This window comes from Zophobas morio, unplaced genomic scaffold, assembly GCF_036711695.1.
Source record: "Zophobas morio isolate AGI-343-1 ecotype UQ-CSIRO unplaced genomic scaffold, CSIRO_AGI_Zmor_V1 ptg000012l, whole genome shotgun sequence".
Taxonomy (NCBI): Eukaryota; Metazoa; Arthropoda; class Insecta; order Coleoptera; family Tenebrionidae; genus Zophobas; species Zophobas morio.
The window spans coordinates 28860759-28877900 of record NW_026972117.1 but is presented as its reverse complement, the minus strand read 5'-3'; the positions used below and the strand labels follow the sequence as shown (position 1 = coordinate 28877900).

The 17142-nt window shown below is 31.8% G+C and overlaps 1 protein-coding gene across 5 annotated transcripts in view; it reads left to right on the top strand.

Annotated features, from left to right (window-relative positions):
* Positions 1-17142, top strand: part of LOC135128152 (band 3 anion transport protein) — a 117866-nt gene that overhangs the window by 28409 nt on the left and 72315 nt on the right. For all 5 annotated transcript variants that reach the window (XM_064055037.1, XM_064055042.1, XM_064055039.1 and 2 more), the window contains exon 3: positions 12893-13052. In XM_064055037.1, the coding sequence (XP_063911107.1) occupies positions 12893-13052 (160 nt within the window). The remainder of the gene's footprint in view (positions 1-12892; positions 13053-17142) is intronic.

Here is a 17142-nt window from a genome sequence, read left to right as displayed (position 1 = left end):
TTACACTATCTTCCACTCTGTCACTAGAATATAGTTTTGTTTATTCTCGTGAATAAAGCCTAATCTTCTGTTTTTGTTATTTAGTAATATGTGGTGATTTTTGTCGACTTTTGCGATATGTGCTCGAATATTGGTAATGTAGGCGGTGTCTAGTTGTTTACGAATTTCCGTTATTACCAAGAAGATTGTAACCCACTAAGGCCCGCTTTTACAAATCGTGGATAAACATGAGAATAGTTATCCAAGGTATAAATATATCCCGTCATTTAACCCTTGGATAAATCTGTACTGCTTTTACAATACTTTTTATCTGATCGTTAGTTATCCCTCGGTTTACCTAATTTTGTTGTGATGTTGGTAAGAAAATGATACGTAAAATGTCAAAAATATTGACACAACAGAAGTGTGTTATCCAAAAGTTTACAGAAATTTTAATAAATATGGGGAGAACAGGTGGAAGTTTTTGATTTCGGTAGTAATGAAGAGATCAGGAGCCAGGTAGGACGAATGTGACGTCCAAAGGGACATTGACATAGTAATCAAAATTACAATTTTATTCCCATTTTTCTCGGTCATGAAATTCATGATTCAGGCGTGAATGTGAATTACGCCCCCAATGTTCATCTCCTCCTGGATCTTCTTTACAATAACATTACCAAAGCAACTTTTCTCTGATGAAGAAATTTTTCCTTGGATCTGCTTTGTGACAACATTACTCTCACAATTTTCCTCTACACTGTAGAAGTTTCTCATTCTATCATCTTTGCAGCGGCAATCGACAGCTAGGGTTTGGTGACGTAGCGAAGGCTAATGGTTTAATAATAAATAATGTGCGTTAGCGATTGTAATACGACTTCAGAGTGTGTCTCGATTTTTTATTATGGTGATTAGAGTGATTAGGAATATTATAAATCTATATTCGTGAATAAAGGAATTTATGTACATGCAACCATCGTAGGTTAACATTTTGGAGGTTATGTTGTTCATTTTGATAAAACTGAAGAAACGAGAGAATAATGTGGATCTACACCTTCTAAAAGAAAAAATAGAGTCAATAGTTTCCAATCAGTTATCAAAATGATGTGGGATAGTGTTATTATTAATTACTATTCCTTGGATAAATTCTTATCCCATGTCCACAGCGCGGGTTAAGAAATACCGTTGTTTATCCCTAATTTTATCTATTCCGTAGTTATCCTATGATTGTAAAATCGCTATCCGACGTTTATCCAAGGAATAGAGTTATCCTTGGTTTATCCCTGGTTGGTAAAAGCGGGCCTTAATGATGCAAAGATACGTGTTATGTCCTATGAAATCGAAAGTGGCTCACCCAAAATTTTTCACTACAATTTTATCGCCTAGACATTATAAGACAGAGGACGATTTTTGATTAAATATTCAAGTGAATTCATTATTTTTATATAAAATCAAATAATTTCACTCGCGCGGAATGAAAAGGAACCCCACAATTGAGTTACTGCTAGCAGTCACTGTTCAAGCAGGACCCGATTCTTGTCAAATACAGCGACTAGAGACGCGGTTTCCATGGCAACGGTGTAAACAAAACGTTTAAATGAGTCATGATTTGGTCTCGGTCTCCTCTTACTACATCTTTAGATGTAAGTTTTGATACATTTGATACAAATGGAGCGAGATAAAGAAATTAGTTTTGATAGTTACGACACAAACTTTCGGATAATTTTTTAAATACTGAAAATTACTATTGTGCTATGCGAAGTGTGTTTATGGACGCTGTAATTTTGGGTGGGCAGGTGCTCTTGTGCCACTCCTGTAAAAATGCTGGATAAAAAATAATAAACATAATGTCATAAACATAATAAATAAAACTTAAATACAATAAATGATAGATACATTTAGCAAATGTATTGTACAAAATAGTATAATAATTATTATCAATAAATAAAATAGTCGTTAAAATAAACAAACGTACGGCTAAAAGAGTTTATTAATCCGCCACAAAATTAATATTAATGTTCGCGATATAAAAATAATAACGGCTTTATGAAAACAACAGTGCCCTACAGGAAAAATTAACCTTTATCTCTTTTAAATGGTTGGCGATTTTAATGTTGTTGCGTGCAATAAAAACAATTTATTCTGAAAACATTCTGTTGGCCATTCACGTCAAATAACAAAAAGTGTATATTGTGATTGAACGTGTGATTAATTTAGGTTGACTTTTTTAATTAAATGATTTTTTACAAAATGTGTTAAAATGTCGAGCAGAATTTAAGCGGCATTTATTATCTTTACAATACAAAACCTAATTAACGAAAAATTTATTTCAGTATCATTGCCTTATTGTGTGGGAAATACTTTATCAAATATAAAACTTTGCAGTTTATTTGTACCCATAAAATGCCGTTATCTTAAACAGTTTTCAACTAATGTTTAATAATAATCACTCCTGTTGCAACCCTTGTGGCTAGATCTGGACTTTGATAAATATCAAATAAACAAGGTGGTAAACATTCAGAGAGTTATCGAGAAAAATATGTCGAGAAAGTTGGAAAGAAAAATAAACGAATATGTTCGGAATAACACAAACATAAAAGATTTCAAATAACTAGGTAACAGTAACACTGAAATAGAAAATTACCAGTCACAATGTGCAGGAGGTTGGAATAACCTCCTCGGTCCAGACGGATAATGCAGCTAGGGAGAGAGGAAAATGGAAAGAGAAACGGGAGGTTTATTTTCAGAAAGGTTGAAAAGAGGGGTGAAAGCCGTTTCGTCGATGTTCACTAATTTAGACCTCCCAACTATCCTTGTCAACTGTTCATTACCGGAAATTTGGATAGCTATAAAACCTTCACATTTGTGTCTAGCCCTTGATCTTGACCATATATCTGACTCTATTATAACTAAGTATATTACGAACTGCAGAAATCACATAGAAAACTTTTCCCAATCGGAAAGACGGAAGATGCTGTTTTTCGCATTTATGTACAGGCAGTCGTCTTTGCACATGTATGTACCTAAAGCAACAGAAGTATAAGTAAAGAGTAATATAATTGTCTTTATTAAGTTGATTAAAATGAGGTCAGCACAAAATATCCTATTTCGTTTAAAAATTAACAGTGTTGACGTGTACATTCGATACGTTTTGAAATTCTTTATTAATTATTAAACACAAACGAAGAATGTTGGGAAGTATAGTAGATTAGCTGACTAGTATTTTTAATTTGTAACATGTGATTTTCTCGGGCGTAGCCACTGTTCGAAAACTTGGAGAAAACGGGTTGAATGTAGAAGCAACCAAAGAGCCAGTTATAAGTATATATATATAGTTTGATTCATTATCTGAGTGCAACGCTGTCGTCCAGTTGCCAACCGAGTTCAAACATAATTTTGTCACTCAGTAACATTGATTCTAGCTTACGATTTCTATAAACAACAATGTAATCATTGCCGAGAAAACCGTGAACTTTAAAAGAAGCAATTAACTTTGAAACGACTGCATTTATTTGAAGAACTTTTAACGTATACAACTTTTTTTTTCAACTAGATCATCACATTTACAATTCACAACATATTTAAGTATGTAATTTTACTTATAAAACTAAACAAACACAAAAGTTATTTCAGTATAATTTTAATAAAATCACAGATGGAACATTAAATGTAATGCTGAAAAGTTCTTCGTCATTATAACATTTAATAAAGTTGGAAGCAACAACTTTGGAGCGCTATAACTCGAAACGGACGTTTTGTTTGTTTCAATTTAAGTTTTTAGAAGTTATACAGCGCCAGAATATATTTGTACTTTAAAATGTGCCTTTGAAGCTAATTAATTATTCATATATGATTAATTTATACGGGTAAATGTCTTCTAAGCTTACTTTCTGAAAGTTATTGATGAATTTATGTTGCTTTGTATGCGTTATAGGTATTCGGTTTTCTGTTTTTGCGATGCCTATTAATTCACAAAGGAAAATTGAAAACGCAAACTATGTAACAATTTTTCCTTATTTTATGATGCTGCATTGCTAACGACTCATATTAAGTTTATTGCATTGTTGGTTAAATATTTAGGTGCGTACTGAAACCGAAGCCATATAAATTCACATAAACAGGATTTATTGTGAGCAAGTTATGGTGTGCACTAAACATACTAATAACCTAGTTATGCTAACATTCAAGTATGTCGAAAGAGCGTTTGCTTGCAGACTTACACTTGACAACCAGTTGCTTTCAAACCGGATAGGTTAATTCACGAGCTCACGTAAGTTAATTATTAATGGGTGTTATAATTAATCACGTTTTTATCTAAATACCCATAAACATTAATTTAATGTTTCAGTTGATTTGTTAATTTAGTAATTTCAATTTTGCGAAACCTATTGATCGCATTAGAGGGACTTTATAAAGTGAGTTTTCCATTTCAAGTACATTCCTACCTTGATGATATAATTTCAAAGCAGTTAACGTGATACAAATATGTGTTGCTTCTCAAATTTCGAAATGAATTTTGCACTAAATTACACACAGAATGCTAATTATGACTAAACAAAAACAAATGTTTTTTTTTTCTGAACGTAACAGGGAAGTTTGTAATAGGGTTCATTTCACGAATGGGTAATTTCAGTTTTTTTCGACGTTTCACAGCCCCTACAGTATGAAAAAGTATGTCCTGCGGTTCCACGTGTCTGTTCTCTGTCGGTGATTTTAGAGATAATTTTCAGATAATGTTTGAAACTACTGGGCTGATTACTATGAAATTTTAGGTATATTTTAGGAATGTTGTGTAGATGGTAAAATGCTATCAAAAATTTGTCTGATCACACCTACCAATAAATGATCTCAAAATTTTGCAAAGTGAGTCCTACGTAAATTTTACTTCCCGAACGTAAGCTAAGGAAGTCTAAGTTATCGAGTCCTTCGGGCGAGTTGCCAGTTTCAGGTTTTCTCGACGTTTTATGACCCCTAGAATACGAAAAAGTGAGCTCTTGTTATCTGGCGTGTGTGTCGAGTTTTATTCGACACGTAATCTCTGAAACTATTGGACTGATAGTTGTTAAATTTGTATGTACATTAGGAATATCATGTAGATGGTTAAACGCTAAGCAAAATTTGTCTAATCATCCCCACCAACAATTTAATAACGTCATCTCAAAGAATTCTATTTTAAAATGAATTAAATGTTATTCAACAATAAACTCCCATACTTGTGCTGTCCGAATCCGCTTTGAGTTTTTTTCCATAAATGTTGAAATTTTCTCAAAATCATTTGCAAAGTATAATAACATTTTACTACTAAGACGAGATACAACGCTGCGTGGAGTTGTTAGTCATTCGGGAAAACGCCGACCTGTGGTCGCACGTTCGATACCAAATTTGGCTATTTCTTTTTTGTTTTTGTGCTACAACTAAGTCGATGACATCATCACTTTTTTTTTCCAAATTAAGAACAAGTCACCCCATCTGTGAGAATACCCACGTCTTTATAAATAAAGACTAAAAGATAATAATAATGTTAAAATGAGGATTATAATATTCATAACATTTTGTTCAATTGTGGTTTAATTAATAATTTTAATCCTCGGTTTCATTCAAATCAAGCAAATATCTAGGTGACATTTCTTGAATGTATAAACATAAACACTTGAACTTAAGCTTGTTGTGTGAGAGTGAGAGTGTTGAGATGACATTTTTTCCCGTTGATTATCTGCTTTAAATATGTTTTGCATTGTCCGTACTTGGGAGCGCAAATTCTTGGCGCGGGGTGTATGAGGAGTGTTATTTATGTCGCTAGTTTTTACTTCCCGCGAAAGCTAAGGAAGTATTGTAAACGAATCCATTGGGACACTTGGCTATTTCATATTTTCTCCACGTTTCATGACCCCTAGACAGAGCCGTAACTAGGGGGAGGCCAGGGGAGGCTGAGTCTTCCCTAGACAGATTGTAACCAAAGGTGAATTACAACATCGAAAATCAAAATAAATTGCAATATTTTATTTAATCAGCGGAAGTCGAAGCAGTGTCGTGTATTTATTATTCATGAATAAAGCAATTTATTTTATTGATGAAATCAAATACCGCTTTACTTCATTTTTCTGAAATTACGAGAATATATATAGCTCTTTTTAATATTGCGCTGTACCTATCCAAATTAATATATTTGTCCTTACTAAAAAGTTGATGCCATCATCAAAACATTTTGTTAAAAAAAAAACTTTGCAAAGCATACGTCTAGTTCTTTATCAGTGCACCACACCTATTTTTGTTTTAACTGTTAGGAGTTACCATAAAAAATTGAATTTGCAAACATTTTGTACAAAAATAACAAGTTAGGTGAAATAATCTTTTATAGCAATTTGTTCAAAAATATCGGGGTGTTTAAAATTGTTTCACACGATGTAACAATACATTTTTATAACTTCAAAACGATGCATTTTTAGATATATGTTAGTATGCGCTTTTCGTCAAATTTTCATGTGGGAAAGACATACCTACTTCAAGTTGTTTGCGTATATTAAGAATCAGCCTGTATATAGATCGCTTTATATCATTTGCTAGCAACCCGGCCCGGCACGGATAGTATTTTGGTGTAATGAAGTTGAATATGTGTATTATTTAACTTATTTTAATATTACCCGAAAAATATTACAAACACTGTTTATTCAATGCTGTGCACTGAAATAAGTCAATTATCTTTTAAAATTCAAAAATACGTAATTAATAAAATCTATTTACAAAACACACTTTTAAGAGATCTATCTAATAATAATGCACTGCAGAGAAGACTGAAACTAAATAAATATGCAAATTTCGATATTCTAACGGTTTACGTAGCCCATCCCAGTCTAGCTTTCAGATGATTTTTCCCACCTACTCGACAAATATTATCATAGTTCGGCCAATTTACACAAAACCTTCATAAATTATACACCAAAACCTCCCTCGTGAAACATTCTATTGGTCAAAACCGCATGAAAATCCAAACAGTAGAAATTCTCGCGTTGAGATAGACAGACAGATATATACTTTGTTTTATACTATGTATGGATAATAAAAATTTAGTTTGCAAAATTATTGAAACATTATTTAAAAAATGAGGATATTATTTGAAGAATTTAAAACAAGAATGAATAGAGGTATTATTATAATTAGTCAGTACTTCTTGAGCGCACTTATTTTCAAATATCGTTATTGTTGGTGATACTACATAAATGCCTTTTTTTTTTCATCGACAGTGTCCGTGAAAGGGGAGGGATTAAATAATCTTAACTGAACTAGATTTTTTAAGGAATGTGAAATAATATCGGGGGCTGATTTCCAAAACAAAATTTCTTAATTTTTCTAAGATGAATTGGTTTTATTGTACTTCATGGACCAGGGATGTTTAGTTCACTTTAGACTAATTTTTGTACTTTATTTACATGTAACAAGTTTATTTCATTTGACTGACAATGGTAAAAAATCTAATATGTGACTAAAATTTATAGACAGGAATTCTACACATTGAATATCGTCAAAATATTATAGTATCATTACGACTGTTCAAAAATCACAGAAAATTCACTCCCCAAATTTGTTTTAGAATGCATAAAAATTATTAAACCACCATTGATTAATCGTTTCAAAGTGACAAGTTAGTAACAAAATTGTGGTTTCTAGAATTAGTAGAAGAAAATAATAAGGTTGCATTAAGAAAAGTTTGTTAGCATCACATATATACTAGTCCAAAAGGTATAAGGTTATATGACCGTCATAAAAGTAGTTGACCACAAATAAATACCCCCTTTGTGTGGTTCGCACTAAGCTTACCGGTTGGCAATAAATCGTCTTCTAAACATTTCTTGCTCACATTTTTAACAGGGCCGGCTTTCAAAGCGAGTGGTTATTTCGGAACCATCAGCGGCTGCAGGTAATAAAGAAATAGTGGAGTGGTGGATTTACATATTTAGTAAAAGCTGCAGTGGACACGTTATTTACGACCCTAAAACCTTTTATATTGTAAACAACTTAACATCGACACAATGGGATGATTTTATGATGGCCATATAACCTTATAGCTTCTGGTCTACTATAGTTAATTTAATCCGTAAAAAACAAAACCAAGATGTATTCGCTTTTATTTATGTCTGAAAAGAACTCAACAGTATTTCTTCTGTACCTTTAACAATGTTGAATTTATCTTGATCTGTCAGGTGTTGTTCACCGAGTAACTAACGCCTTCCGTGTCGCTAAAATTAAAGCCCGTCCTTCCACATTCGTCCGCCTCTAAATGCCGCCTCGTGGTCACCACTTCGTTGACCTTTGTGCTATTCACTCCGGATCTAAATGTAATGAAGGATGTCTTCATGTGCAATTAAAAATGCAGAAGGAAATGTCATTGGTAATGACCTTGACTGTGGGGCCGGTGGAGGCATACTGCATGCGCGAGGGCCTCGTATCGACCCGTCCTCAGACTAGGATCCGAAGGATTCCTGCCGCACTAGGTCAGTGCTCGGCGGATTTTGCCGGCCGCGGTACTCGCTCCACTCACTGCCGCCACCGTATCGTTTCGCATCTATCGCGTGACCAACATCTGATGGGAAACTTTTCAGTCTCGAAATTGCGATGCTCGAGCGGTGATGAGCAACCCCGAAAATAACCCCATTCTACGGTATAGAGAGTTTTGTGACGATCTTTTAAAAAAATGCAAATAATATTTAAAATTAAAAAATGCAAAATTTTTCTTAAACAAAAAATAGAAAACTATTTTTAGACCTCTTTTATTACATACTTTTGTTTCACAGTTTGGAGCGCCTTCACTCGTTACAAATTTTCAAACTAAAATAAACTTCAAAATCAGCTGATTTTTATTCGTAGTGAACTTGCCGGCATTGGAACTTTGGTTTATGGGTCTCAGACATACATTAACCTTGGTGGACGTATTTGTATGAATGAATGTGGAGTTGTTAATTATTCAACTTGTTTATTCATTGTGATTCATGTAACCGGCGCATCCACCAAAAACGCCAGGTAGTCAAGTCGAGTTACGGTAGTGGAATTAATTGAACTATTGCTTAAATTTTAAGCAACTTACATCAGTTCTCAATGTTCAAGGTGCCCTAAAGCACTTAAAGTTATTAAAGAAAGTGGGTTGTTTAACCCGATTATAAATCTCGTCTACGTAAAGCACACCTATTTGTTCAAGTCCTCATTTCATGAGAGATTCTGCTGTATAAATTTGAGTTTAAAATACAACGAATCGTTTTATTTTGCAGTAAATATTATTTGCATTGTTTTAATTTAAAGCCGTGAGTGAACTTTAAGTTTTCATTTATAAAACCGACAAGCGTAATTTGTCCACTAAAAGACTGAAGTGAATTGGAAAATTCGTTAGAATGAAATTTCTGTTATGCCTACTGAGAAAACGACAACACAGAGATCTTTGTTACAAAGGGCGAGAGATAAATTGTTTAAGTGGTTTCGAAATTTAGGGCATCAGGTAAGCCTACAAACAGCCACGCTTTTCATACAACTCATTTTCATCAGGCAGTTAATTGAGGTTTTTGTTGTTGTTCATGGTTCGTAAAATTGGTATTTGTTTGTTTATAAATAACGCCGCGTTAAACTTATTGACTGAAACATTCGCCAATTCTAAGTGTTTTTCACTCCAGTTCGTTTAAATAAGCCGGTAAGTGATCTGCCAGTAACGTTAAATCACTGTGAAACAAAATCCGTCATCTATATCCACGATCCGTCGGGGTTAGTCGTTATTTGTTCTTCATAAAGTAGTTTCATTTGACCAATGAACTTGAAGTTTTTCTACACTTTGAATTGCGAACCGAGACCCAGTTAAATGAATATTATTAGACGTTATAACAATAAGTAACGCTTTAATAACGGAACAATTGTTTACCATGACACAGTTATGACAAGGCAGAGATTGTGTTTAGTGTCTTGTAGCAAGTTAATGAACCTAATCGAATTACTTGAATAAAAAATGACGGTTTGAAGAGTCAATTACTTTTAAGAGAGGAGGAGCAAATAGATTAGTTGTGGTGAGGTTATTTATTTTTCCAAAGCTTGTCAATTACTTCAAGGAATTGTTGTTAATATTGAGGCCAATATGACTTTCATGGAAAAACAAATGCAAAGATTGTTTCAGGCTTTGATGAATGTCGTAAATCCTACAATCGACAGAACAGTCTTATCTTACATCATGTGTCTCATATGAATTAATTTTACAGTGTTTTTGTTCTTTAAATACGTACAGGTGTTTCAGTACAGGCTTGCCCCATTTTATAATTTTTTTAAATTATGAAGTTAAGCTGCCAAAATTCGAAAAAAAAACTGTAATATTATTAAGTATGCCGGGTGCCAGGCATCAATTTTTAAAACGCTCGTTTCTTATGTATTTTTTTTATTCAAATTGTTATTGCGTTATTTAGTTGGCTTTCCACTATGGCATACAAAAAGCTGATGATATACCCTTTGGAAGTTTTGAGAAATATTTTACAATATTTGAAAATTTTAAGCAAAGCAGCCTGAAAAATAATGAAAATAAGCTTTGGATTTGGTGATCCCTTGTACCAGTTACGCGACGCTTAAATAACGGTTTCGTGGTGACTGTTTTTTAGTCTTGAAAAGAAATTTTATTATCTTAAAGGTACACATTATCTAAAAATACTTGAGCAGTTTTATTTCACCGATTTATTTTTAAAACTCTCAAGGGGTTGAAAACGGCGAACTGTTAATATTACATCAAGCTGAGGCATTATGGATTCGTTTTACCACTAAAATTTAAAAGCAGTTTTATTAGAAACTGCCATGTGCCGTTTGGACAAAAAGCAACCTTGAGTCAGGCGGCGGCGGCGGCGAAACTATGTGAAGCTCTGCCAAAATCTTTGAACAGAACCGAGAGTAAACTACTGAACACTACTGATTTTTTGATATAATAACATAATATCATGATGTATAAGCATGTTTATTTTTTTTTTTTTTTTGTGAAACTAAACTCATTTTAATGTTCCAATCTCCCAAATTTCGAATTTTGTAAATTATTTTCAAAACTATCACGTAAACTTAACATGTTTTTAGGGATATGTAGAGTGTAAACATTGATTTGATTGTTTTCCACGGTCATGAATATTTGAACACATCCGGTAAAAAATCTGCCATTTTAAAAATAGCAATAACAATTAAAAAGATTAGTGAAAATTGGTTTTTGGCGTATGACAAATTTAGCAACTCCATAATATTTTTTATTAAATAGTGTACGGTTTATTTTTATGAATAAAAATTTTAGAAACTGCTTCTTGGATGAAACACCTTTCATAGAATTGTATAGCATACGAGTTATTACTTGTAATAGTATTTGAACTGTCTATGAAGTTCGTTCGAGCACTGATTTGACTAGAGCTCAATTTAATCCTATATCAAATTAACGTATCCCTTGTATCACATTCACTCCAATCCTGCTTTCTGAGTTGATTGCTACAAAGTGCGTAATTCTGAATACCTAACGTTCTGTTTTACTATTTTGATAGGGAAAGATTTTTTCATATTTAGTCCAAAATAGCAAGCAATAAGTTAGTAATTGTTTTATTGTTAAGAACGAGCAAAGTAGGGCGATCAAGAAAAATGTTCCTCTAATCGGTGCTGGATTTTAGCTGTCTGTTCCGTTTCCCGTGGTGAGAGCAGCCTCAACTTGGGGACGTTTTCCGACGGCCTGCTTTTAGCATACGTGTAATTAATGTATTGTGGACGGAATGAGTAAAAATTTTGTCACATAAAGTCTCTACCCGCCACAATTTCATTATTCTGCACAATGATAAATATACTTGAGGGCGTAGTAAGACAGAATGGTTACATTTTGATGATGAAAGGCATACGGTGTTCCATAAATTCTCATTCCTTCATTTTGTTTTGTTCATTTTCAAGCAACATGTACACATTGACACCTAGTGATCTGTCTTTATTATTACTTGACAAGCTTTCTAGCTTATTTGATATTCTTGGCAAATATTTGTATTCCTCCTTTATTTTTCCAATTTTCTCTAAAAACAGAGGTCAAACAATAAAAGTTTCATTACGAAGTTTGCTTTTAATCTACATTTGTATGATACACAATAATTGGGAAAACTACTCAGAATACTAAAGCATGCAAATTATATCGCAATCAGTAAGATTACCTTGCATCACGGAAATCATCTTCAAAATATATCGCATGTGCGTAAATAGGCAAAACAAACTAATAAGAAGCCGATATTTTCAGTCATTATAAAGGATATTTTTAATTAAGCATCAAAGTATTAATTAAATTCTTGACAAAAATATTTCATTTCATTTAAAACTATAAACTGACGTTTTCGTATACACATATGCACAAAGCCATGTGCAAATGGACATCACCAAGAGTTATTAAATATTTATACATGTACCTATGCATATTTTGAAATTTTAATAATTGTTATATGAAGTGTTCCAGTATATTGGTGCAAAATATTAGCTAAATATTTCATAAAGAAGTAATAAGAAGACATGCTGTCAAATAAAGATTTGAAGGATTTTTTTCTCGGTAGCTGGATTCGGTCGTTCAAACTAAATATTTAATTAAAATTCCTTGTAAAATTTCTTTTCCTTTTTTTGGACGTATAAAATACCTCCATAGCCTTTTATGTAAGTCTATTAGACAAAAATGATGAGTAAAATCGGAACTAAGTATATTTCTGAGGTTTAAACGAACGGTTTTAAACGTTACAGTTTTACTGTGATACTGTAAATGGTTACATATTTAATTACTACTATGGTTGATAACGTCTGTAACTTTTCAAAAACGATATTATTTCACTAAAAAATACAATAGAAATCATAGAAAGTAGTTAAGCTCATAAGGTATGCAATTAATTTTACTTGTATTCTACTCCTGTTGCAGAATGATGGAACAAGCCACGATGCAGACGTACAACTCGACGAAGAATGTGCAAAAGTGTTTGCTATGGACATTGACAACAGTGCCGGTTTCGACATACATAAATTCCATGATCCTGTCAATGCAGGCATACCAAGGCAATATGGGGAAAAAGATTACATCCGTAAGTATTACAAACTTCTGTACTATATAAAAATAACATTTAAAAAATCTTTAAAAACAGCGTGATCATGATCTCAAATTTTCAATACTTTTCAATAGGTTTTTCACAGTTTTTAAGAAAATTGATCTTTCCGTGTAAAATTGTGATTTCTAATTTAGTGTTAATATAAAACAGGATTGATTCAAATAAACTTTCAAAATAAAGTAAATCAAACAAAGGCGGGAAATAATAATTGGAATATTTGTACATACCTTATTTTTAAATTTCCAATGAAATTTAACACATGTATTAAATTTAATTGTTACACCATATTAAAATAAATCTATGAGCTTTTCTATTTTATTGCCAAATCAGCATTTATAGCTTCCGTGACGGTAAATTCAGTTTAATTTTGACATAAATGGAATCAACATCAATCTATGTTGTCTCCTACGAGATAAGTCAAAAGTTAGCACGATAACATCCAACTATTATTTAAAAATAGTATTCATTATTTTTGGAATTTCAATATTAACTTTTATTCCTTTGCATGCTGCACGTTAACCGTTTCTATATTTCGAATATATTATTCTTATTAACTTTATAGCTTGCAAAGTACTGAAATTATTTTATGTAGAATTTTTTACAATAGGTCTGAAACGAAGAAGCTAGTGAGCCTGAAAAAAAAATGCAGATTTTGATCGAAAGTTTAACAATACAAATGAATATTATCTCAACTGTAGGAAATATTTTGTAGATTTTTAACATCTACCTGATTTTGTTGTGTTTGAGCATCTATAATAATAAAAAAAAAAATCTTTAATGTCATTGTGAAACTCATACCGGTTTATAAATACATGCAAATGTGTACAAGTTTAATTAAGTGTTAACATTTATCTTACACAAACTGGTTTTAGCTGGTACGTAATTTATGCAATACCAACTGGTTTTTTGTGTGCATTTAAATTTACCTAATAAGCTTAGGAACAGCAAACTTATGAATGAAAGTTTTAGTTCGCATAAAAGTTCCCAAGTATAATTAAGTCATATTTGATGACATAAATTTTCGTGCCGTGATGGCCCTGGCGTGATACACGATTGTTGTATTGAACTAAAAGTCTATTATTGGAACATAATGAAGATCATAGCAAAAAAGATAATTTACCTAAACTTTATTAGTATAATAGAAACTTAATAGTTCATGTCAGCAAAATATAGTGAAATATTATTAAATTGAGAAGAAACCCAAATTTTAGATTTATGAGGGTATTGACAAGTCATGAGTCGACGTTATCAATATTATATCTATTTATTACTATTTGCTCACATATTATTAAAACTTCAATTTACCTTGAAAATACATGTAGCATGTCGTAAAATAAGGTAATGAAACAGCAATTTTTATTTTGGGTAGCAGGTAGCACCAATTTTAATTTTTGAATATTTTCTTTTCAGAAGTTTTTTTTTTTATTTTCTGACGTAGACGCTGTACTAGTAATTATTTCTATTATACATTGGCCCCTAATAGTTACATATTCAAGCATAAGATTAAAGAAAACTTATGACATATTTTTAATAACATACACTTACCTTACTAGGTAATTTTACAACACAAAAATTATTACATACCATCTTAATACTTGTCATAAAATATCGAATTATTTTTTGTAAATTAATTTCATAAACACGAAACATCAAAAATATATTAAAGTAATCCCATCAATTTACGCAATTTAAAAACTCGTTTCTTATTATTCTTGATGAAAACATAGATCGCGTAGTCGCGTGTCGTTTGATACGACAAGAGCTGTAACAATTTACATCTTTTTTTAAGTATCATGCAACTTAAAGTATTTAAGTTTAGTTTTTACGGCGTTGCGAGCAGGAATGCGTAATTCTGGATCTTCATCTATCAATAAACGTTTTAATTGGATCGGCTGTAGCAATATTGTGTTCAGGTGTCTCAACAACAACTCGTGATGAGAATATTTAAGTAATGTTAAATTTTCTTAAAAAAAAAGTATCTTCTCGACTACATTTTCCAATGAAACTACCAAATTTGTCAAGGTTAAAGTAATGAAAAAGTTATTAATACGAGAACAGAATTACTAATTTAGTAAACAGAAAAAGATACATAAAACAAATAAATTGTATGTTTAAGGTTCGATTGCTAAATCTTGTTTTTTTTGTCAATATGATAACAATTTTGTGATGAACGATCCTTTTCAGAATTTTGCAACATTTATTGTTAACTGTGTATAATAATGAATAACAAATAATAACAAACAAGTACTAAAAAACGTTAACAAGGTTCTTTCATCTACTAGATTTTTACCAAGCTGAATAAAAAAATATACAATAGTAACTGAGTAATTTTATTGTTAATAGCATTGTAACTAACAAAAACGTAACAATTAGCTACAGAAAAACATTTCTTTGACTTCGATGCGTGTTATTGTGTCAAAGTTTTTGTTAATATTTATGTGGTTTTAAAATTTTTTTCTTGTATGACACAATATAGAAAAGGTTCGTCAAACCACTTCTACAATGTTTACTAAATAAGCAAAATTTATTATTTTTAGGGCAAATTTTTCCATCGTAAGTTACTCGGTGTATTTATTGAGGACGTGACCATCGATTTAACTTCTGATAATTTGTCATTATATTATAATGCCAATTGTTTTTATACCGTTTGTAAAAAACTACGATGACGCATAAAGTGAAAAAGAATATAGCTAAAAACGGTATACTTTGAATGACATAGGATTTGAACGACAATGACTTATTTCCCACTACAGCTTCTCATTTCTTCTTACTTGGAATATCACGGTCATTTATATTTTAAAATTGTATCTGTATCAATTATTATAATTTATTTTATGCTAGTGTTACAATAGTACGCACTTTACCGGCATCGTTGAAATGGTTCTCACTGCATTATGTGATGTCCTGTTGGCAGGTAATGAAAATATTTATTTTATTTTAAGTATCAGTACGGTTACTGCAGTTAAGTTCGCTCTACAATATATATATTTTTTTAAATCCGTTAATGCTATTTGATGTATTACTGTCTTGTAACGCTGTAGCCATGTCTGGAATAGAGCATAAGAGGTATTACGTAAATATCAAGTTTCGTATTGTGAATCTTCTGGTAAGCCTGAATTGAATACAGACACAGCGTAACTAGTCCGATATGATTGCATTAACGCTTTATGTATTTTTGTAATTCCCATGTACATATGTTCAAAATGCTCTAAAAATGTATGATTTTAACACTGGTAAAGTGATCTCAGTTTTGTTAAGTTTAGGGTTAGTTTATTGAATATTTTAATTCAGATTAAGGCAATCGCGCATTCAATGAACCATTTAGCGACATAATATGTCACAAAAAAAAAATAATTGCAATCAATTATTTAATTAATCCTTTTTTTCATTTTATCAGGGTCGGACATTTATTATAGTATTAATTCTCGGTCATTTTTTGCTAATGTTTTTCTGTCAGATTAACCTAAATCTCACATATCATTTGCAGTAATACTATAATAAGTAACCTTCAAATAGCGCATGCAATGCATGCAGTGTGCACCGGGTAATTCAGATGAAGTTTAATTAAAGAGCGTTCAAAAAACTAAACGATTTGTCTTCATTTATTATATATATTGTTATTTTAAGTATTTTTATTATATTGCTTATGAGTATTACTGGTTGCCTAAAAGTTGGAAATAAAATTTAACTAGGGAAAAATGTTTTAAATAAACTTTATTTATATTTATAAAAATTGTCCAAAATGACCGCCATCATTTTCTACACAAAATTTTACCCCTTCGTTATATTTCCAAAAACATTAATCAAATAGGTGATTTAGCCTGATGAAGTTCAGTAACAGCATTCTTCAAATCATTAATATCATTAATGTTCTTCCTGAATATGGAGTCTATGGATCTGGGAGAGCACAAATCAACGGAAATTAAGATTAGGTCAAAATATTCTTTGATTGTTGCATTGGCTATATGGGTGGTGCAGCATCTTGTTGAAAGTTATGTATGGTTGTTTCGAAATTGAGCATTAAAGCCTATAAGACATTCCCACCCAAACACCTGGTTTTACAAAG